At 46.0% G+C, this 23410-nt stretch overlaps 1 protein-coding gene across 6 annotated transcripts in view; it reads left to right on the top strand.

The window, feature by feature from the left end:
• The window catches only part of NLRC5 (NLR family CARD domain containing 5), a 66280-nt gene extending 45111 nt beyond the window's left edge, over window positions 1–21169 (top strand). For 3 of the 6 annotated variants that reach the window (XM_077310692.1, XM_077310694.1, XM_077310693.1), the window contains exons 32-48: window positions 1147–1233; window positions 2501–2581; window positions 3771–3854; window positions 4813–4896; window positions 7176–7259; window positions 7824–7907; window positions 9136–9219; window positions 10315–10398; window positions 11500–11583; window positions 11891–11974; window positions 12868–12951; window positions 14037–14120; window positions 14686–14769; window positions 15653–15736; window positions 16469–16552; window positions 17612–17695; window positions 19693–21164. In XM_077310692.1, the coding sequence (XP_077166807.1) occupies window positions 1147–1233; window positions 2501–2581; window positions 3771–3854; window positions 4813–4896; window positions 7176–7259; window positions 7824–7907; window positions 9136–9219; window positions 10315–10398; window positions 11500–11583; window positions 11891–11974; window positions 12868–12951; window positions 14037–14120; window positions 14686–14769; window positions 15653–15736; window positions 16469–16552; window positions 17612–17695; window positions 19693–19771 (1423 nt within the window). In that variant the 3' untranslated portion in view covers window positions 19772–21164. The other 3 variants (XR_013226653.1, XM_077310695.1, XM_077310696.1) reach the window with 3 other exon arrangements.
• The last annotated feature ends 2241 nt before the right edge of the window (window positions 21170–23410 follow it).

The following is a 23410-nucleotide window of genomic DNA, read 5'->3' as shown; positions in this document are numbered from 1 at the left end:
GTTTGGATATTCTTTTGATCATACAAACAGTCCCTAAGAGACAGAGCGCTCCATCAAACAAGGGTGTATTGTCTTGGTACGATTGTTGGCCGACAGGTAAGTGTTGGGTTGGTGACAACCTGGATAAAAAAAAAACATCTTACCCATTCAACAGAGTTTTAGTGCTTGGAAATGGGCTGAAGAAGGTGTCTGTGACACAGAATGCAATGAAATAGATAACATCCCATTAAACTTGTATTAAAAAGGCAGGACTTTTTTTCTCTAGATTGTTGGCAACCTTCGGTAAGGGACACATCACAGCAGACGTGAGGCTGCAGCAGGAAAGGGCAGCCCTGGATTGCATCCTCCCTCTTTTTGCAATGTGGGTTTTTGCTTAAATGGGACGTGGCAACGTTTTCCTTTGTACCTAATCCACATCCAATTATATAGGTGGCCTCTTGAAGTCTCTTCTGGTCTGCTGCTGTCTCCGAAGCTGTATAGCATTTTACTTGTTTGGGGAGGGGGGTTCCACCCCCTTGCCCTTGCCCCCTGTGACTAGCAAAACCAGAATAAAAGATGCATGATAAAATTTTTGCAAACAAAAACTATGTGTTCGTCGTGCACATATATTTGATGTGCTTAATTTATGCATTGCAGAATTTTGTCTGTTCCCCCCCCCCCTCCCCAGTCACAGAAGTCTTTAATCTCAGGTGACAGCCTGGGTAGCTAAATTGTGTTTAGGAGGGATTAGATGCATTTCATAAAATCTGTCCAGTTGTTTGAGTCATGGATGCCTTTTGCACTGATGCAGCCTCATGAAAGTCAACGGTTTGGTCCCAGTTTGTGGTGAATGAATTGCATACAGATACCTGCAGCCTGCCTGAAAATGAGACATAGCTTTTGTTCCAAAGGCATCTGTGGTTAGCAAGTTGGGCCCAGGATGCTGTGTGCCCTGAGAAGAGCATTAATGTGAGCGAGTCTACATTTGCTGCTGGTTGCTAGGGCGGGGCAGAATTTGAAAAGGAAGTGGGGTAGTCCTTGCAGCGTATGTTGGTTTTACGTTAATAAGAGTGTGGTTTCAAAACAAAAAAATACAATTGAAGCTTCGTGTGTGGGGGAAAAAAATATTTTAAAGTCAAAGAAAGACTGTTTACGCTTTCATCGCAGCATAGAAGAGCCGTGGGTGAAGAATGAGAGTCTCGTTGGCCTTCTGAAGTTGGCTGTTGAAGTCCAAGGAAACATTACAGAAGTCACGTAAATAGAACTTCAGAGTTTGATGTCTTTTTCCTGTTACATTCGAGTGCAGGACTCCCAAAGGAGTTGGGGGAAAGAATCCAGAAGCTGTACTATCCAAATATCTTTTTTGTTTTACTTTTGTTCAAGCACATATTCCATACAGGCTCTCAGATCAATCCCTAAATCTGCCTTTCTGAACTTTTTAACCATCGAGAAACCCCTGAAACATTCTTCAGGGTTCCAGAAACCCCAGAAGTAGCCCAATTGTGCAGAATATGGTTGGGAAGCAGAGCTGTGGACACGCCCACCCGAGGCTCCTCCCTTTCCCACCCCCTCCAGGCCTATCATTGGCCATTTTGGGGAGGGAGGGTCAACATGGCCATATATAGTCATATCACCTGATAAATGCTTCACAACTCCCACCTATTTGGGAAACCCTTTCAGGGCTGTGAAGAAACCCCAGGTTTCAGGAAAAAGCCTGCTGTCGATGCAGCTATTGTTACAAATCCTTCCCTTATAATTATTAGGCAGACTGGAAGGATCTTCCATGGAGGAATGAATGTAGAAGCTGCAGTCCAGATGAAAAGTCTCACATAGTGGCTTTCCATAGCATAAATGTATGGGATCACTTTTTTTCTTAAATTATGGGTGAGAAAACTCTATGGTTCATGTGGCTAGGCACAAACTAGTTCACAACCCAAAATTCATCATAAACTTGGCCTGGTTTCTAGTCCCTGAACATTTACTGAACTTTTGCAAGGTTTAAGGGGCAGCTCCTAATCTGGCAAGCCAGGTTTGATTCCCTGCTCCTCCAAATGCAGCCAGCTGCGTGACCTGGGCTGGTCAGGGGTGCTGTTACTACAGTATGAAACAAAAGCGTATGGGGGCAGGAGGAGGAGGAGGAGGAGGAGGAGGAAAAAGAATTGCATCTGAAGTCCCACTTCCTCAAAAACTTAACGGCACTCTTGCAGCCCCCAGTGAACTCTGTGTTTCTATCTGGAAATGATTAGGATGATTTTCCAAAGTAAACTAATGCATGTGTTTGCCCAGGCTTTAAGGACTTTGCTCGGCCTGCTATGCACAAAAAAAAGTTGCAGCTTGTAACAAACCACACAGGGAACTCTTAAAAGAACTGCATAAAATTTTAAAGAGAGATCTTTTGAGAAATGGTGCTCAGCGTATAACCTACAGTCCATGCTTAGATCAGATGCATTATATATTTATAGCTTCTGTGAAATATTATATATAGGGCGGGTCAAAATAATGCCCTTGCTTTTTTCACCAGGCTAAGGAGAGATGCATCTCTCTTTGTAGTGGAACAGGAATTTCCTCAACCGGTGGAGAAAGTGGAGTCTGTGGTTAGCAGGTGAGATTAGAGAGCCAGTGCTGTGTTCCTGAGGATGGTTGCTCATTTTTGAATGTTGCAGGCTTTTCTGTTTACTCAGCCTTTTCTCTGATCCCACAATGAGTGGACCCCATCAGTCTCAGGTGAAAAACACTGAGGCTTTGTCTTATTGTGGTTTGAAGGAATAGGAAGTCCCCAGAAGTGTAGCATCTTGGCAGGGACTGTCCTCTGCCCTCCTTTGCTAGTTTCCAGCTCAGGAGAAGGACCACGGTTGTCCTCTGCCCTCCTTTGCTAGTTCCCAGCTCAGGAGAAGGACCACGGTTGTCCTCTGCCCTCCTTTGCTAGTTCCCAGCTCAGGAGAAGGACCGGGGGCTCACCTTGTCTAGCAGGTAGGGAGTGGTGGCCACAGAGAATATATTTAGGTAGCCCTAGTCATCTGGAGATGTTTGCTCTGGTGCACAAGTTTATGGATAGCAAGGCTCATAGTGGGGGAGCTGAGGTCTGCGTGGAGTTGGAGATAATGAATGCGTTGACAATTTAAAATTGCAAAGAAGAACAAAGCACCAGGCTATTTGAAAGAATATAATAGTTCTGTTGTGAAGAGAAACAATTTCGTGTCGAAAGGAAAGTCCTGTCCAACTGTTGTCCGCAGTCGTTCTTCTGTGGTAAAGGTGAGCACAGAGGAAGTGTGCTCAAAGGAGCAGGAAGTCTCCAAGTGAATCAGTCAAGACTCAGAGGAGATTCTATGAAAAATACCAGGAAGTTCCCAAGTTAACTATGCTAAATATACATCTCCTCCAATGCCCCCTGCAGGACATTCTTCATATTCTGTTCAATCATGCACACTGCAGATCTTGGAGATTCCAATATTCTCAGCCAGGACTCCCTATTGAGCTTTAAGGAGAATTGCTGACCCTCAACAATACCCTTGTCTGCTCCTCTGCCTTGAACAACTTGATGTATTGTGCAGAAACAAACATGGGAGGCATTCACATAGGGAATGAGCCATATCGCTTGTGCATGCTGCTCAGCATGTGTGGACAGAAAGGCCATCTGAAATGTTGCCAGCCTTCCACCAAAGTGTTGGAAGGGGCATCATCAAGTGTCATCTTATAAGTATCCACTAGGAGAGTTATTAGCCGTTGTGTACAAGCAACATCCGTTCTAAGCAGCTTTTCTTTGTGTGCATTTGTTTGTCTGGAACCTACAGGCTGCATCAGTGTGAGCTAGAAGCCAAGGGAGTGCCCTTCCTGCAAAAGCTCTTTGAGAAATGCCATCAACTCTGTGCATTAAAGTAAGTTTCCCCCTCCCCTCTCTGATGTTGCCACATGAAAAGAAGTAAAGAACTCATCTCCCTGCATGGGTTGGATGTGGGCAGGAAGGCTGCTTCTCTGTAATGTTCCCGGCTCACTTTGTTTTCCAAAAGAGCTCTTGTGTTGTTAGGCAGGGAAGAAAGTTCAGCAGGCAAACACGAGCACGCAAGAAGCTGCTTTCTGCTGAGTTAGACGATCTTTCAAATGCAACATTGTCTACTCTGACCGGCAGTAGCTCTCCAGGATCTTAGGCTGATGTGGTTCACATTGCCACCTACTTGATCCTTCTAACAGGAGATCCCAGGAATTGAATAGGGGCACGTCATGCACGCAAAGCAGATGCTCTGCCACAAGCATGACCCTTAACACGCACTGGTTTATGCATGTCAGGAAAACTTTATGGGCTGATTTTCTGCTCATTATGAAGTTCTTAAAGGCACAGAAACCCTACTTTGGGGGAGAGCAACATTTCTAGTTCTCCGAGGAACAAACTACATGTAATGTTGGAGATCCTTGGTGGAATTTACCTCTCTCTCTCTGTGTTAATAATGTTAATGGGACGCCATGTAGGGGCTCAATTCAGGGGTGCAGTCCTGGGTAGTAGGTGGTGGTGGAGATGTTTCCTCTGGTTTTTGGTTGAAAAAGGGCCTTCCTGGGCAGGTGGTCTTTGCTTTTCTTTCTTCCTTCCCTCCAACTCTCCTTTGCCTAGAGATTCACCCCGGAGTTTCAAAGCAGCCAGGCAAAACTTTGAAAAGCCCTTCTGTGCTGTACATCCTGCTCTTGTATTTCTCGTAATGTCTCAGATCTCAGTGATGCCTCAATCCCATCTTAGATTAAACTGGACATTCTGGTGGGTTCCTTTCAGTTCCTTTCAGTTTCATCACTTCTGGGTTTTCCAGATGAGCACAGCTGAAGACGTCCTTTTTCCTGTCATTGCAGGTGGTCTGACGTGCTGTTCACAGACAGCGAGGCGGCCAGCATCTCCGGTGCCCTGTTGCATTTTCCAGCGCTGAAGAGGCTTGAGTATGCCGTACATAATACTTAGTACTTCTGTGCTTTGGATAGTTTTTACCTGCATGATTGTTTCTGAAAACCTCCAGGATTTTGATCCCCCAAGAGCCAAGCGACGTGTTCTGAACAGGCATGGGACAATCCATGGCTGAAGATGCTGTTTTAAAGGAGGATTTTTCCCATTTAAAAATAGCCATGATGGCCCGATCCTGCAACCACCATGCAATCTCGTTTCTCCCCTTCATGCATTTTAAATTGCTGAGACAGTCCCCTCATGACTGGTTTGGAGCTTGAAATGGTATGAGAGGTGGGGGCAACATTGCCTCTTACCACCTCGCATCAGTGTTCATAGAATCATAGAGTTGGAAGGGACCTCCTGGGCCATCTAGTCCAGCCCCCTGCACTATGCAGAACACCCACAACCCTCTAGCTGACAGTGTAACCTGACACCCTCTTGAATCAATGGTGAACTTCTCTATGGTATCTGAGGCCATGGGTTGTTCCATCTCTCTCAATAACCTGTAGTTTGGCTCTAAGTGTATACACTTTCCTCCTGTTAAAACAATTTCCCGTTCAGTGGGATCCACTCAGCTTTTCAGCCCAATATCACCTGATTCTGCATTTTGCCAACTCTTCTATCCCACATGATTTGTGGCACACTTTTTGGGGTGTTCCTGCAGGACCTTTTCTTTCTCTTCTGCCTGTGAAGAAGCTAGTTGGATTCAAACTCTTGTTTTGATGCAAAGTTTCCCCGTGCACAGCTTTCTCTTCTGTTTTAGGGAAATTTGAACCTAGACTGTTCCAGAGCTGAAAATGAGTAACTCAGTGTCGCTCCCATCTGAAATCTGAAAATAAGTGGCTTGATGCATTAATATTTAAAAGCTATCAGGCTGTTGGTGGGTGACTGTAATACTTAAGAGAGATGCTGATTACCAGCTCCTGCTACCGCCCCCAAGGAAAAGGAATTTCAGAGATTGTTTTAGAGCACCGGTGCTCCTTTCGTGTAACTCATGAGCAATGAGCTAGAATCCAGATTACACCTACAGTACTGTGCCACCCTAAAACTCTAGGGTGAGCTTCCCACATAAAATTAAATATTGATCCTCCTCACACAGCCAGGTCTTGTGTGTGTTTACTGGAGAGTAAAACCCATGTGACCCAATGGGACCAAATTACTTCCTCCTGACCGTTGGTAATAATGCAAGTTTCTCATCCTCATTTCCTCATAGCTATTTAATCATTTCCTTCTGGTTTGTTTGCGATGCTCCTTCACTGTTGCAAACCAGCGGAGCAGAGAATAATAATGAAAATGTATATACTTGCAAAAAAAAAAAAAAGAACCCCACCAATTTGTAAACGTATTATTCCTTCCCTCTTCCAGTGCGATCAACCAGTGGGTGATAGAAATTAATTAATCCCAGGAAAAGCTCTAGTAGTGAAACTTTCCTGTAGGGAAGGAGAGATTTGGGGGGTATTTGTTTCTTGCATCATATGTCCTGGCAAAGCAACAGGGGTTTCCCAGATTATTCTTGGACTGCTTTGTTTCTTGCTCAGTATTAGGACTGTTTTTTACAGTGTTATTTGCTAAATTTGGGATTTCTTTCTATGAAAATTGTTTCAAGCCGACAAAGGAGTACAAATTATATGTAAATAACTGAGGATTATGGGATGCTGCAAAACCTATGGGCACCATTTTACACTCTTCTGTTGTGCTTTTTGACATCCGAGTGATGTGTGAGCAGTCCTGTACTTAAAAATATAATACAAAATCTGTATCATACTCAAGGCCAAAAAAGGGACGGTACATTTTGTGTTCTGTGACTGTTCCCGAGCAGACAGATCACTAAGAATTTCTTGTCCCAGAGTTAAAACATGCTAAGATCAGCCCACCGTTTTCTTTTTGACCATGTCCTTGTCTTGAGCGAAATGATTGGGCTTGCTTGGAAGTGGGGCTTTCTCATGGTTTTTGTTCCATCCCCGAGCAACAGCCCCTCTAATATATCACTTTATTTCTTATTGACATGATTTATCCCATAAAAAACTGCTAAATTGAACCATAGATTATAATGTCGATTATGCTGCTTATCACAAGCTACTTATAAGTATTCCTTGATAAAACAAGAGGTGGCGTACAAGGGTTTAAATCAATAATTAAAAACACAACTAGCCTGTGCCCTCTTAAAAAGCGACTTCCATTGTTCCAGCCTGAGAATGCTAAAAGTTGTGTCAGCCCCCTTTTTGGAGGACTCGTTGAAGAGTATTCTCATCCTGCTATGGTTCTGAATTTACAGAATGACATGTTGCAGGATATCTTCCTTTGGAACTCAGCACTTGGCTGAAGCATTGTGTCAGTGCCGTGCCCTTGAAGACATCAGGTAAGTCTGATATCTGTTGTGTGATTGCCATCAGGGTGCAGTGGTTAAGAGTGGCAACCTCTAATCTAGAGCAGGGGGAGTCAACCTGTGGTCCTCCAGATGTCCATGGACTATAATTCCCATGAGCCCCTGCCAGCAAATGCTGGCAGGGGCTCATGGGAATTGTAGTCCATGGACATCTGGAGGACCACAGGTTGACTCCCCCTGCTCTAGAGAACCAGGTTTTCTCCTCCTCCTCCTCCTCCTCCTCCTCCTTCTTCCCCTTCCTCTTCCTCTTCTTCCTCCTCTTCTTCCTCTGATGACTAACCTCTGGCATGGAATTAATCAAGCAGTAGTGTATTAAATACTGAGATGGGAGGTATGAGATTGGGGGTTGACAATGAATTCCTAGTAGGTGGAGAACTTTATTATTAAAAATAGTAAGTAATTAACTTTTTAACATGTAATAATTACTGGTGCAATTGATAAAGAATTACATTGATCATATAATTACAGGTTACCCTTTTCTCTCCTTTTTTGCATCATTAAGCATGACAACAACTTACTATGGTATTTTCTCCCTAGCATATCCAAATGCAACCTTGGCATTGAGGGCTTGAATAATCTAGCGAATGCTCTGGAAGGAAAACTTCACTTGAAAAGCATAAAGTTAGTTTGCCTTTTGATCGATATGGGACTCTGGTGATTTTAATGACGGGAACCCTGTTAACGTCTTGGGGGTGGAAAGTGTTATCAAGCCACCACTGAAGTACGGTGACCACCTAGGGTTTTCAAAGCACAAGATGCTTTGAAAGTGGTTTGTTTGTTTATTTATTGTTCCATTTACGTCACCCTTCCCTGAGGGGCCATGGCAGCTCACAACATGTCAATTATATAATCACTAATGAACATTCAACATTTAAAACAGTCCGATTCACACATTAAAACCAGCCCAAAATTCTGGATTTCTCTATGGTAGGAGGGAGGGAGGGAGGTACAATGCATTGTTATTAAGAATGTCTAGATGGCATATAGATGTTTGTTGACTTTTGTACAGAGGCTAGTTATTGATTTATGCCTCAACCATGGGCCTAGCAGAACACTTCATTCTTACAGGCCACAAGGAACTGTTTCAGGTTCCACAGGGCACTTGCTTGGCAAAGCATTCCACTAGGTTGGTGCCAGGGCTGAAAAGACCCTGGTTCTTTTCAGGCCAGTTTGACTTCACTGGGACTAGGGATCTTGAGCAGATTTTGCGTGCTTGACCTTAAGTTTCCTTGGGGGTCATAGTGGAGAAGGTGGTCCTGCAGATATGAAGGTCCCAGACCATTTAGGGCCTTTATGGAAGAACCAAACTTTGAACCTGATTCATTCTTCAGTCTGGAGCCGGTGCACCTGAAGGAGTACTGGTCAAATATGTGCTCTCTGCATGGTTCCTGTAAGGAGCCAGGTGGCCATGTTCTGGACAAGTTGAAGTTTCTGGATCAGATACAAGGGTAACCCTGCATAGAGCGAATTGCAGTAGTCTAACCTGGAGAGGACTGATGCATGGATCACAGTGGCCAGGTTGGATGTCAACAGGTAAGGCGTCAGCTGCTGCACCCGGAGGAGAAAGTAGAAAGCTTGGTGGGCAGCACTTGTGGTCTGGGCCTCCTTAGATAAAGAGGAGTCGAGGATCACACTCTTGATGGTAGTTGAAGATGTAAAATGGACACTGCTGGTAGTTGCAGCATCTCACCTGGGGCATTGTGACCTAGAAAGTTTAAAGAAAGGATTTTCCTCAGCATATGTCCCTTTCTCCAAGGTATTTCTCGCACAGATTGAGACCCTTTGCAGTGATTTTCAGATATGCCATGATGAATGCTTGTCCCTGTACTATCCTCTGCTTATATCTTAGCCTTGGCTTTTTGAATCTTGAAGACGGAAATGCTCTGAATCTGATTTCAAGACTCTCCACACTGCCTCTCCTAAGAAGACTTGTGTACGTATGTCTTTGACTTGCTCAACCTATTGCTGGATAGGTAACAGAGGAAATTAAGCACAGTGGAACAATGCAGCACAGACCTGTGTGTTTTAACTTCTAAGAAAAAGTTTACTTCAAAATTAGGGAAAGGATTATATGAAAAAAAAATAACAGTCTAGCTCATCTTTCTAGTTCTGAACCACTCTATCTTGTTTCTTTGCTCATTAAGAATGAAATCTCCCCTTTTTTGATGGGAAGAATCTACTCTGTCCTAGGGATGAGCAATTCTGCTCAGATAAGCCTGAAAATACTCAAATCAATGCTGATTTGAGTTTTGGGCTTCTCTGTGCCAAATTGCACATCCTATCAGTTCAAACAAGCCGAATCAGAGAAGCCCGAAGCGATTCGGGCTTTATTCGGTTGATGAAGAAAGACCCCTGTGGGATCTTTAAATGTCTCCCCAGCAGACCCATCTGAAGCTGCGGAGAGCAGGCATTGTCAAGAGAGCCAATGCAATAATATATATATATATTATTATGAGAGGAGGGTCAAGATCAGCAGGCAAACAATTATCTGACCGGTATGCATGTTTTCCAAGGTTTGTTCTGAAGCTGAAATTATGATGAGCATAGTTATAATGCTGCATTTTGGGTTTTAGCCTGTGGTCTTCAGGGGGAATCAGTGAACAATAAATCAGCTCCTAGAACACCATTTTAATGGCCTGTTTTTAATTATGAGCAAGGTTCAAGTCCAGTAGCAACAAGATTTCCAGGGTATGAATATACAAAAGTTAAATCTTAGTAGAGTCAAATCTTCATCAGATCTTAGCAGCTGACAAAGGGAGTTGCATCCTTTCTTTATATCCTGAAAATCTTGTTGGCTTTTAAATTGCAACTGTACTCAAGTCTGCTGCAGGCCAACATGGTGGCCCACCTAAAACTGTTTTTAGTTATGTGCTTTAATTCTTTAATTTTTCTGTTGCATCTGTTGTCACCTACCAGTAGCGCAGGAGAAAGGGTGGGTATGAAAATATTCTGAACAAATAAATAAATATTATCTCACTGGAGCACCAGCAGCATACTAATGTTTGGTCATTTCATGGCTGTTTTCCAGTTTGAACAACAACAGTCTTGGTAGTGAAGTCTGTCCCCGTCTTGCAGAAGTCTTGAAGAATGCCATTCACGTGGAAGAAATCAAGTAGGCACACCTTCTTTGCTTATTTTCTCCCCCACTGACATGAATCACGGTTTTATCGGTTCAGGTGCTGCAATTTTGCTAGAAGGGCACAAACTGGCTTCTCAAATAAAAGATGGGCCTCCTTCCAATTCCTGCCACACGCCTGAGATTCACTCTGGACATCCCCGATTCATTACTGAGGGAGGAATTCTTTGGATTTCATACAGTCCAAATTCAAACATGTCCTTAGTGCAGTTCCCAGAGCCATAACCAGATCTGCATCACCAGGCCCAGTGTAGCCGGACCCCAACATTTGCTAGAGAGGTGACCTCTGTAGATTGTTCATGAATTGTAATGATTTCATCACCTCTCACATATAGTATTTCCTAAAACAACATCTGAGGCCAAGGAGCTGGTCATTGCTGCCAGATCTGAGGTCACCCTTGTACGTTTTTGAGTCACATTAAAAACTCTAAGCAGCAGGAAGGACAGGCCCATCAGGTCTAGTATACAAGACCCATTCCAACTGTAAGCAGAAAATCTGCCCAGCTGATTGAAGTCCTGGTAGGAAAAGCAAGAGCAGAATCCAAGTGCAAGGGATGTGATTTTTAAGTGAGTCGTAAGATGTTTGCAGGGTCAGCTCGAGTCACAAAGTTATCTGTGTAGCAGGACTAGAAAAAGGGTTTCTGCTTCAGAACCAATGAAGGTGACATTAGGAAGTGTATCAATGGGCTTTAAAAAGCAGATGTGCTGGGACACAATAGGGACTGGGACGACAGTGCAGGAAGGTATAAGCCTTCACCACTGCACCATTTTCCATGCTACAAATGGGCCCAAGGTGGGGAAACACGGTATGTTTGTGGGAGGGAGCCTTAGATCTAGCTCTCCCCTTGTGTGAGGGTCTTCTGCAGCATCCATCCTCCCTGACTCAACTTTTCCTTAAAGGCCAAACATTCTAGAATTCAGGGAACGTGATTTTTCTAAAATACAAACTGTTGTGGTTCGTCAAGCCTCACTGAACAAGGAAGCCTCTAAATAGGGGAACCCTTTGGAAAGATTAAAAACTAGGAAATCACTCCCTGAATGTTTTCTTTAATGAGCTTTGCTTTTTTTCTTTTCAAGTTTAAGCTACAATAAGATTGAAGATGCTGGAGCAAAAAAAATAGCCATGGTGGTTCCAGAATTGAAGCACTTGAAGCAAATCGAGTGAGTCTCTTGTCCCTACCTCCGCCCTACTGAGAATCTACAAACTGTAGATTTGGGTTATTTATTATTATTTATTATTACATTTATGTACCACCCCTCTCTGTGGACAGGCTCAGAGTGGTTTGCAATAGGTTTAAAATACAATGAAAAAGAAAAGCCAATCACCTCTGCTTCTCATTTCCCTTGAAAGTATCTTTGATTCAACCCCCTTTTAATTGTTCCACAACATACAGAAACTCCCTTTTAATGCCCTGCATCTTCTGTAGTCTGTTACTATGTATGTCTTGAACATCTGCAATCCTTTCAGCTTGTCACGTAACAGCATCAGCTCTACAGGAGGACAATGTTTTGTGGAAGCTCTGGCTAGCAGCGAGAGTTTGGAAGAGCTCAGGTATGTATGATGCATCTTGGCTTTCCCACAGTTCTCTCTAGAAAGCCACAAGTCCCTGTTCCTCAGCACACTTCAGACATGCTAAGCCTCTCCAGTGACCTCCCTGTCTCTGCCTCTTCCCTCACCCCATCACTTTCAGACAGAGGCTGCCCTGTCTCTTATGGTACTGAGCACACAGGTTGGATCTGATGTCCTTCCTCTACGTAACAGGTGTGAGTTACGGGATCTCCCCAATTCCCATGTGGACGGTTTCAGATGAGAACTGTGTTATGAGTAAAGGGGTTTCTTCTATCCACTTCATTATCCTGCCTTGGGTGTGGTGCTCTCTGGCCCATGGAGGGAGACTAAATGTCCCCATGATCTTTTCCAACTATGACCCCAGAGTAACTACACCTTTCTTCTATCAATGAAATAGAAAAAGATGTTATCTGTTCCATCAGGGCTGGTTCCAGGTTTTGGAAGAGCAGAGAGTGCCTAGGATTTCCCACATTCACAACCAGGCCACCCCTTCCTGCCTAGTCTACCCCCACGCCCAACACATACCTGAGAGCCCTTCCTCGGTCACTTGGAAGCGTTCCGTTGCCCTAGTTGCTTACGCTGCCTGTGTGCCCGGTCCTGATGGTGCTAGGCAATGGATGTGGCTGAGAGGCCCCCAAGAACACTTCTCTTGTGTGCACCACCCATATGCTCTTCTTCAGTCCCTGGAAACAGGCGAGCCAAAGCACTGGCAAGAAGGCCAGGAAGGGGTATGGACATGGGTGTCAGGAGATGTGTGAATGTCAGCAGGAGTGGGCCCTACCAGAAAGCCTGGCCTCAGCAGTTGGCTCAACTCGGGGTGTGCTGACATCATTTCATGCTTTAGAAAAGGCATTTCACCTTCTGCTTCCTTTCAGGTTATCTGGGAACAATCTCGGATGTGAGACTATGGCAAAACTAGCCGCAATTCTGCCATCTGTGCACCATTTGAAGGTTCTTCAGTAGGTTTCTCGGCTTAATGCGATATTCTTTATTAAATTTTCTTCTTTATCAGTGGCTACCTCCTCCTGCTTACCTACAGCTCTGCTTATTTGTGAGCTGGATCATGTCCATCATTCGCCAAGGAGAACTGTGGCCTGAACATGTGAATTGTCCATCAGAGATGAATCACCAGAAGCACATTTCTTATAAACAGCAAATGTCAACTCAAGCATTGCTGGGTTTTTAATGGAGTCAATTCACATGTTCAGCCATGTGAAGTATTTAAGGACAGAGAAAGCAAGAGATCAACACGCAGATGTGAACCGAATCCAGTTCAAAAGAAATTTATTGTGTGTAAAAGTTAATGACTCTACAGTGGGAAATGGTTCCCCTGCTCAATCAAAAGATACACCCAGGCAGTTTAGAGGAGCCCAGATTAACTCTGCAGGGTTGGGTGCAGCTGTGCCAGCTCTGCTTGCAGAATTCTTCTAGCCCGCAGTTTTCTTTCCATTAATGGAGCAGCAGAATTGTATCTACTTTAATTCTTTCTGGACATTTTCAGTCCTTTTCCTCCCATACCTTTTTACTGCAGTAGTTCCATAGTGGGTCACCCAGAGAATATCTGAGCACTCAGATTCACCACCTGCTACTTTTCTCCCAATGAGGGCAAAAGATACAGGGTCTGCAGATTTTGGAGGAGGAGGATCTTGAGTGGACAAATGGCAAGAATGGAGGGAGTAAAATAACTCCTCTTCTTCACCTAGAAATGCCAGTCTCTGGGTGGTATGTGGGGATCCCCCAGAATTGCAGCATCTTCAGACTAGAGAGATCAGTTCCCCTGGAGAAAATGGACACTTTAGTGGATGGTCTCTATGGCATTGTAAGCTCCCCAAATCTCTAGGTGTTTCTCAACAGTCATGAGCCAACACCACCTCAGGTGGCCTGGGGTGGTACTGCAGCAACCAGACCTCCAGCAGTCAGCTGACCATAGGAACCAATAGGCATCCATTTGGTCGCCCGATAACTACGTTTTCAGCTAAGTGATGGATACCATGTGAACATTGTGCGCATATACTGCAAGCCATTTTTCTTCCTGCCTCCCTAGCCTGTCGTCTTGCAACATTGACTCCGTGGGAATGTCTCATTTGGCCAAAGCTCTGTCTGAATGCCCACCAATTCAGGAGCTCAGGTAAAAAACGAAAACAACACATGCTTGTCTTCCCTCATTGTTGGATGAGGAAATCCCTTATTGGTATAAGGGGCTTTTCTAGAGGGTCCTTATCCCAAACTTATAATGTTTTACATTTGAAAGACTGGGGAGGACCCCAGTGCTGCTCTCGAGTGACCCTTCTGAACAGCATGTGGGGCAAGTTGGGTTTGCAGCAGGAAAAGGAATTGACGGAATTTACACCTCCTCTTCCATCAGTGGAAATTTTAGTCTGGATCCAATTCTTTAACTGTATTATTAAATTTTAAAAAATTAAAAAGTAGGCCAGTATTTGAGTGTTAGTGCTACACCTTGCACAGGTAGAAGTCACTGTTTGAATATTATGGTGGTCTCTTTCTTGTAAAATGCATGCTACAGCTTTACAGGAAACAATTGCACTAATGTAACGACTTTTACTTTTGGTGTATGGGGACCACAGGATAAATGCCATTCATTAGTTAGAAGCAATGAAAAATGATTATTCTGACATACATTAAGTATTTTAAAATGCAGTACTTCAACTTGATTGTCTTTGTTGCTCTTGCAGTTTGTCCGAAAATGGCCTTGGGAGCGAGGGGGCCCAGGCTCTTGCAGAGGGTCTGGCACGGTCTTCACAACTGAGGAAGATTGAGTAAGTCTTCCTCTTAACTCACCTTCTTTGCAGAATCTGGTTGATGCGGCTGTAGTTTGTTTGGGATTCCTAAAAGATTGCATCTTCGTTTTAAGCATTTATGTGCATAGTATCCTACATCCTGCCATTCATAGAATTCGGAAGGTACCTCTGGTGTCATATAGTCCACCCCCTGCAGAATGCAGGAAATTCACTGCTACCTGCCCACCATAGTGACCCCAATTCCATACTCATACGATGCCCCCCACCCCCACCCCAGAATCCTTGGCCAGTCTGGCCTGGAGGAAATTTTCCTCCCGACCCCAAAGTGGTGATCAGCATTTCCCTGGGCATGCAAGAAAGGGCCACAAGAGCCAAGCGTTGACACAATCCCTTCTGCCCACCCGCTCACAATCTGCCTAAATTCACAAAACTAGCATTTCTGTCAGGTGGCTATCTAGCCTCTGCTTTAAAACTTCCAAGGAAGGAAAGGCCTCTGGAGGCACCCGTGGTGTTTCCATTTTCTTCTTACAACCATCCTGAGAGATGACTTGACTGACTCAAGGTGACCAAGTGAATACACAGAAGACATCTGATGGCAGGGGTTTCTGCTCAGGGCTCTGTGCAGTAACTCTTACCCCACACCTCTCTTGAAAGCCAGTTTGGCGTAGTGGCTAAAAGTGACAGACTCTAATCCGGAGAACTGGGCTTGATTCTGCATTCCTCCTCCTCATGCAGCCAGCTGGGTGACCTTGGGCCAGTCACAGTTCCCTCAGGGCTCTCTCAGCACCACCTACCTCATAGGGTGTCTGTTGTAGGGAGAGGAAGGGGAGGTGATTGTCAGCTGCTTTAAGACTTTTCCAGGTAGTGAAAAGTGGGGTATAAAACCTCTTCTTCTTTTCAGGCTGAAGATGTGTGGCATCAGTGACTTGGCTTCAAAGCCCCTGGCCTCTGGCCTTAGCCGCTGCAGCCTGCTTGAAGTGGTCATGTGAGTACAAAACCAGGAAGTTAGGTTGCTGTCTGACCACTTGGCCTCAGAGCCGCATCCTCTTTTAATTATTTCTTTTTACAACTGGGAAAGTGTCTGCCATTAATTGCTAATGTGGACAGTTTTATTTTCTCCAATATTTTATGAACTACGACTGAACTCAAAAGGACTGATTAGCTGTTTTAGCAAAGAATTATCATATGCCATCATATGGCTTAATTTGGATATTATGACACAGTAATTTGACACAAGTTGCTTTTGCCTTATATCTCTACAGTTATGATGGCTGTTCATTTATTCCGAGGGAGAGCGCCTGCACTCGAAAGCTCACACCTTGAATAAATCTTTGTGGGTCTTAAAGGTGCTACTAGACTCTATTTTTGTTGTGCCACTTCAGACCAACCCACTTGAATCTATCTTTTGCATGAGAGTAGGGGGCTCCTGGGAATTGTAGTCCATGGACATCTGGAGGGCCGCAGTTTGACTACCCCTGCTCTACACCCAGGATCCCATTTCTCCACCCATGTTTCCTTGGTCTGCTATGCCTTGGGAACCTAGGCAGTTTATTTATTTTGCATTTATTCCTCACCTTTACTTCCACTGGTGTACTTCAAGGAACCTACTCAGAGTATCCGTCCAGATTCACATCAGCAAAGCCCAGGCATACGGTGCTGCTAGATACTGTCTGTGACTAGGTGATTCACTTCTCTTGGTTGGTCTTGCCCTCTTTAGCCTGTCTTGGAATGCGCTCGGTGATGGAAGCTCTCTGGAACTGGCCAAGATTCTTCCAATGATGGAGAGACTAAGAATACTGGAGTGAGTAGAAGTCATTGCATAGACAAAGTCTTGTAGTAAAGAATGGACAGAGGGGCTGCATCCAAATGCCATAGCCCAGGCAAGCCTGATTTTGTCAGCTCTCAGAAGCTAAGCAGGGTCGACCCTGGCTAGTTTTTGGATGGGAGACCTCTAAGGAACACTAGAGTTACATGACACAGAGTCAGGCAATGGCAAACCACCTCCAAACTTGAAAAGTGGGATATAAAAAAACAGTTCTTCTTCTTTAAAACTACCCCTGTCTAGAATAGGCTTTCTCAACCAGGGTTTCATGAAACTCTGGGGTTTCTTGACAGCCTTGGAAGGGTTTCCTGAATGGGTGGGAGTTCATTAATTTTTAATATTTTGTTATTTATTAAACATTTATCAGGTGATGTGACCATAAATGGTCATGTCGATCTGCACTCTCCCCTCCCAAAATGGCCAATGATGGGCCTGGAAGGGGTTGTGAAGGGGAGGCATGTCCACAGCTCTGCTTCCCAACCATATTCTATGTGATCATGTCACTTCTGCGGTTTCTCAAAGCCTGAAGAAGGTTTCAGGTAAAAAGGTTGAACAAGGCTGGCCTAGAAGAAGACCTTAGGTCAGTGTCAGGGGATGACCATGCCAGTTAGGGAATCTGCCATGGGGCAATTGCCAGCAGGTGGGGAGAATGCACTCCCCTGAGGTATCTGGCTGAATAGTGAGATTAGCTTGACAAGAAATGTGGCGTAGCAGAGACAGAGTGTGACGGGCCATACCATGCAGGCCATTCGGCCCTGCTGATTTTATTTCTTCAGTGACTTTCTTTGCCCTTTCCGGATGCTAGTTGCATCTACCAACCACTCACAGGTCTTCTTGACATGCACAGTTGCTGTGTTGTATGATCAGGGACAATGTCTGTATTTACTGTGCATGTACAGTACAAAGTGACCTCTCGATTTTTCAGGGTTTCTGTTCACACCAAGTAAGGCTGTCTGTGACGCTGTTTAAAGCTTGCTCATCTGATAAGCAAGGAGCTGGCTGACTTCTTTTTCCATTTCTCTTTCTGTGTTTAAAAAGTCTGGACCATAACGAAATCACAGCCCACGGCATCACAGGACTAGCTGAGGAGCTTACTTGGCACCGAAGAATCCAGTCTGTCCGGTGAGTTCACACCAAATGAAGTTGCTGCCTCCCACCATTAGGGGGTGCCAGAATTATTTTGTGCTGGCAAACTCTGGCTTGTTATGCCTCTCTGGCATTTGATTTTGCGTGCGCCTGGTGTTTTGTTTACACTGCTGCACCAAACTGGTGTTTTAAAAAATTGCAATGTAGAATGCAAACAAAGTTTAAAGCATGATGCTTGAGCTAGGGGAGTTGAGTTCCCAGATAGTCTGCATGGGGTCATAATGGCAGCAAAATGGAAGAGGGAACCAAATACGGTTTCTAGCCAATGGGTGGCAAACAGCTAGAGTCTAGAACTACCAGGGACTGAGGGGCCACCAGCACAATGCCATCGCATCTCTTCTGGGGAAATCCCAGAGGTAACATCAAGGAATCACTGGAAACACTATGGAAAACTCAGCAGTGATGTAACATCATTGCACTTCTATTGTTGTAGCTAAGGAGGGGCATCTCATTGATGAAAGGATGGAGCTTCATGGACTGGAGTGGAACTTAGCAGATCCTGGCAAGAAGTGATCCCTAGTAGCTTAGTGAGCAAAGCAAGGCTGTATTTTGTGGCTCGCATGGAGCTCACAGAGGTGGAACAAATAACTTGCCCCTTTGATTCTCACCTAGAGACCTGACTTCCCTGGGAGACCTGACGGAGGCTAAAATCTTGAAGCTTTCAGTCAAGATTCTCCATCAGTGCATGACTCCTCCCACTTGCTCCCCAGGTGGAGCTATATAAATTAGACCAGATTATCATCCCCCTCCGGTGGGAAGAGACCCCTGTCAGTTTCAGCCATACCTACTCTGCAGTAACAGGGAGATTTCAGCGCTCTTTCTCTGCTCTTATTCTTATCTTGGAAAACAGATGAGAAATCGCTAAAGGTCTTTGTTCCTGTCCCCCATCTCCTGCTTTCAAGAAGGTAAAGTTGTTGGGTTGTTTCATCTAGTGCTGCCGCATTGCCACAGGGCTGTGGCAAACTGCTGAGCTCCCATGAGGCATGGCAGGATACATCTCTGAGGCCAAAGGAGCATCATACTGCAAACAGATCACATTCCTTAATGTTTCTGTAAGGCATTTTTCCTCAAAAGGGACATTCCTTTATGTAAGTGGGAAACAACACAGCAGGGAAAGGACCTGTTTGGCTAGTTTTCTATAGGTGGGTTTTTTTACATGGAGGAATGTTCAGAAGTGGCATTTCCTACCTGTTGCTGAAGCAAGGTGGGTTCTCTCTCTCCCCCTCCCTCCCTCCCTTTCAGTAAAGGTGAAGGTATCCCCTGTGCAAGCACCGGGTCATGTCTGACCCTTGGGGTGACGCCCTCTAGCGTTTTCATGGCAGACAATACGGGGTGCTTTGCCAGTGCCTTCCCCAGTCATTACCGTTTACCCCCCAGCAAGCTGGGTACTCATTTTACCAACCTCAGGAGGATGGAAGGCTGAGGAGTCAACCTTGAGCCGGCTGCTGGGATTGAACTCCCAGCCTCATGGGCAGAGCTTTCAGACTGCATGTCTGCTGCCTTACCACTCTGCGCCACAAGAGGCTCTTTCAGTAAAACCCCACATAAATTCCAGCATAGCAAAACCACAAGATTGGCAGCAAATGATAACCCTCCCTCCACACCCAGCCCACCAGACAGAAACCTATCCTGATGGAGTCTTGCCTGATGAACTGGCCAAATCTGAGAAGAGGCCCCCAATCTTACTTGCTCTGGCCTCAACCAAAGGCCTGACAGAAGAGCTCTGTCTTACAGGCCATGCAGAATTGTGACAGCAATGTCAGGGCCCTCAACCCACCCGAGAGCTCATTCCACCAGGTCAGGGCCAAGACCAAAAAGGCTCTGGCCTGGGTCGACGCCATTTGAACTTCTCTTGGGTCGAGGATTTGGAAAAAGAACAAAAAGCAAATGCAGCTCTTCTGCTGTGGATCTCACAGGCAAGAAGCGGAGCAGATAGGGGAAGGGTCTCTAATCAGCCCCTCTTGTCTTTCTAGATTGTGGCACAATAAGGTTTCCAAGGAGATGGAGAGGAAACTGAGCACAGAAGAGCCTCGGCTGCATTTCTCAGCTTAAGAAAGGAGCAGGCCGGGTTGTCTTCAGCTGCACCGTTGCTGATGACTTAGAGGGAAAGCTAATGCCAATAGCCAGGGAAGAGAGACGGTGAACAAAAGGGTTCCTGTGTCAAAGCACAGGAAAAGAAGGCTTGGGCATACATGTCATCAGCACAGTGGGGCACAAGGAGCTGCCTAGGACAAGGCGGAAGGCTCACTTGGAAGATGCAGGATTGGAGCTGCTGCATGAGGGGAAGGGGTTGCAGACAGCCTGACCTCCTGGCTTGTCACAGCCACACCGCAGGAGAGACAGGGTCCCACTAGAGCTGAGTTTAATGACATTGTTCATCCAGGAAACCTGAATTCTGTGTCCAGAAAAGCTAGAGTCAACAAAGCTGTGCAAAGTTTTGTGGATTTGCAGTTATTAACTTATTTTGTGTAATTTATTTTGTCTTTTCTAGTCACAGGAGTAAGTCATATACAGTCTTTGGGAAGCATGGAAGTCCTCCTCCCCAGCACTGGAAATGCACAGTAACCCTTTTGATTTTGCCAGGTTGGGCCCATACATTTTGTAACTGATCAAGAGTAATAAGGGCTAGAAACTTGAGTATTTTTTTAAAAAATGAACACTGGAAAGGGATTCTCAGGAAGCTGGATGGAGGGGCTAGGGAGGCATGACAATGCAAAACTGAATTATTCATGAGAACATTTCTAGTGCACTAAGTGGTTTACAAATTTACATGGAATAACCAAAAAGGAAGACTGAAAATAAGGGACTCTGGCATGCTCTACTGTGTACAGCAATAACGCAATAAAGATCCCACGGGGTAGTTTCTGCACTGTTTAATGTGTCACGTGAGTATTTACGCTGTGCTTGACTTGTTTACATTTTTAGTCGGTCTGTGGTCCTAATCCTGTTGCATCTCCCATTTTGTTGATTGTATTGACTGCCTCCGTGACATCAGCCTTGGGCATCTGTGAGACATGAATGTAAATAAATGAACTGAAACATGAAGTCCCCAGAAGAAGGGTTTGGAGTCCAGAGACTGAACAGATCTGCTTTGCAGGCAGAAGGGTGCCGGGATCCACTTGGAATCTTAGAGGATCAGGACAGCTGTAGATGAAAGAGCGTGATGTTTCTTTTTCCCCCTGACTCAGAATTTTAGATCTTGGTCTTGTTATTCCATACTGCATTTTCGTGTCTTTTTAATTCTTGTGTGTTTTAGATGAACATGTGCAGCTGCCTTCTACTGAATCAGAGCCTTGGCCCATCACATTATTGCCTAAGACTGGTAGCAGCTCTTCAGGGTCTCAGGCTGAGGTCTTTCACCTCCCCCCCTACTGCCACCTCTTGTAACAGGATGCTGCTGGGGATGGAACCTGGGACCTTCTGCATGCCAAGCAGATGCTCTGCCCCTGAGCCACAGCCTCTCTCCAATATAAGGAACAGATGAAGCTGCCTTAGGCTGACACTTACTTGGAGTCTTGTCTGCCAGTCTCAGGTCTTTCCCATCACCTACTGCCAGGCGTTTTAATTGGAGAGGCCGGGGGCTGAACCTGGGCCTTCTTGCATGCCCTTCCCCAAGGTGTCATCAGCAACCTCATGAACCTTCTAGTCAAGAGCACTGGAGAGAACTGTTCAAAATGCATGAATTAAACAGCTCCAGTAAAGGAGAGAACTAAAATTGGGGGGAGGGGGAATGATGGGTGAGCAAATTCTCCCTTTTCCTAGCTGTCTTTTAATGCTCTTAAAAATGCACGAGAGACCACCTGAATTCCTCCTGTAGTTTAGACCAGGGGTAGTCAACCTGTGGTCCTCCAGATGTTCATGGACTACAATTCCCATGAGCCCCTGCCAGCAAACGCTGGCAGGGGCTCATGGGGATTGTAGTCCATGAACATCTGGAGGACCACAGGTTGACTACCCCTGATTTAGACGTCTGCCAGGGACCCTACACAAATATCAAGAGGGGACAGAGAATAGTTTCACTTAGCAGAACCTGATCCCAAGTCACCGTACTTCCGTATTTATTCAAAATACCGTTAGGCCGCCTTTCCAGAATGCCACTGTAGACACAGGGCTGAAAACGGCATGGTACATCTCCCCTTTTGCCACAAGGGGGTGCGTTCTTACAAGACATCAGTTTCCTGCCCTTTCCCAGTGACCCGAGGATTGCTGGTCTGCTTGAAGAGGGTGGGCAGCTGCTGCTAGTCTGATCAGGCACTTAAATGTCACTGTGACAAGGATCCCTCTGCAGCTGTTCTGAAACCAGGAGGCGAGCGAAGCCCCCGGGAGCAACAAACCCCAGCGGGGTGTCACAGCCTTCCAGGGTCCTGTGAGCCTCTGTGGAAAACACATTTTCAGGACCCTGATAAACCTCACTTTTAGGCTTCTAAGAATAAAATATGCAGCAGCCTTGATTCTAACACCCTGGGCTCCAAGCTTGGCCGGATTTCAGTGTTGATGGAGCCTCAAGTCCTGTTATAGTCTGGATTCCTCTTAAAGAGCCCAGCTGGACTTGCAGACAAGTCAATTACAATTACGGTGGGGGAAATGGGTCGTTCATTGCCTTTCCACATGACCCAGGGCTTGGCTGGGGTTGTGTCCCTTCCAGCTCCCTACCTGAAGGCCACAAGAACGGTGTTCCCCCACCTGGGGCCGAGGGGTAGAAGCTGTCCGGTCACTCTGTTGTAACAAAAACCCAAACCGGGCACTGGTAGAGGAAAGAGCCAACAAGTCCTAGAGTTTCTAAGGCAGGGGTAGTCAAACTGCGGCCCTCCAGATGTCCATGGGCTACAATTCCCATGAGCCCCTGCCAGCACTGGCAGAGGCTCATGGGAATTGTAGTCCATGGACATCTGGAGGGCCACAGTTTGACTACTCCTGTTCTAAGGCAAGAACCATTCAGAGGCTGTTTGCTGGACAGCCAGTGTGGTGTCATGGCTAGGGGTGACAGCCTCTCATTTGGAGAACAGGGTTTGGTTCCCCATTTCTACTCAGGCAGCCAGCTGGGGGAACCTAGGTCCGCAGTTCTCTCAGAGCTCTCTCAGCCCCCCCCCCCTTACAGGGTGTCTGTTGTGGGGAGAGGAAGGGAAGGCTATTATAAACTGCTCTGGGGTACAAAAACCAACTCCTCTTCCGTAGAGTAAGCCTGGCCTGCCTTGGTGGTCTCCCATCCCGACACTGGCCAGGGTGCCCCCACTGAACTTCTGGTGTCGGATCCAGGTGAGGCCTTCAAAACTCGAGCAGCCTTTGACAGCCGCGCAACGTCCATTTCAACAGGTGCTCGGGAGGAGTTCCTCTTTCCTCCTAATCCACAGGTGATGGCAAGTCCCAGTTGAGCCTACCTGCGGGGCAGATTGAGCACGTGGGGCGCCTTGGCTTTCCCCCCATCCCGGGCCCGTGTTCACTCCGTGGCTTTGCAGCAACTGGGTGCGCCCTGCGCTGAGGCGCCTTCCCTCCGAAGCGAGTCCCGCTGCGCCTGCTCCCAAGTCGTAGCCGAGCCTACATCTGATCGCTCTCTCCCCCCCCCCCCCAGCTCCGCCCGGTTCGCTTGAGGTTTCCTCGGAAGCAAAGCGGCCGTGGCTCGGGAGGGCGGAGGGCCGCTCGCTCGCTCTTCCTCCCCGGACGCGCCTTCCAGCCGAGCAAGCGGGGGTGGCC

The sequence above is a fragment of the Paroedura picta genome, chromosome 14, assembly GCF_049243985.1.
Source record: "Paroedura picta isolate Pp20150507F chromosome 14, Ppicta_v3.0, whole genome shotgun sequence".
Taxonomy (NCBI): Eukaryota; Metazoa; Chordata; class Lepidosauria; order Squamata; family Gekkonidae; genus Paroedura; species Paroedura picta.
This window is presented reverse-complemented; position numbering and strand designations above follow the sequence as displayed.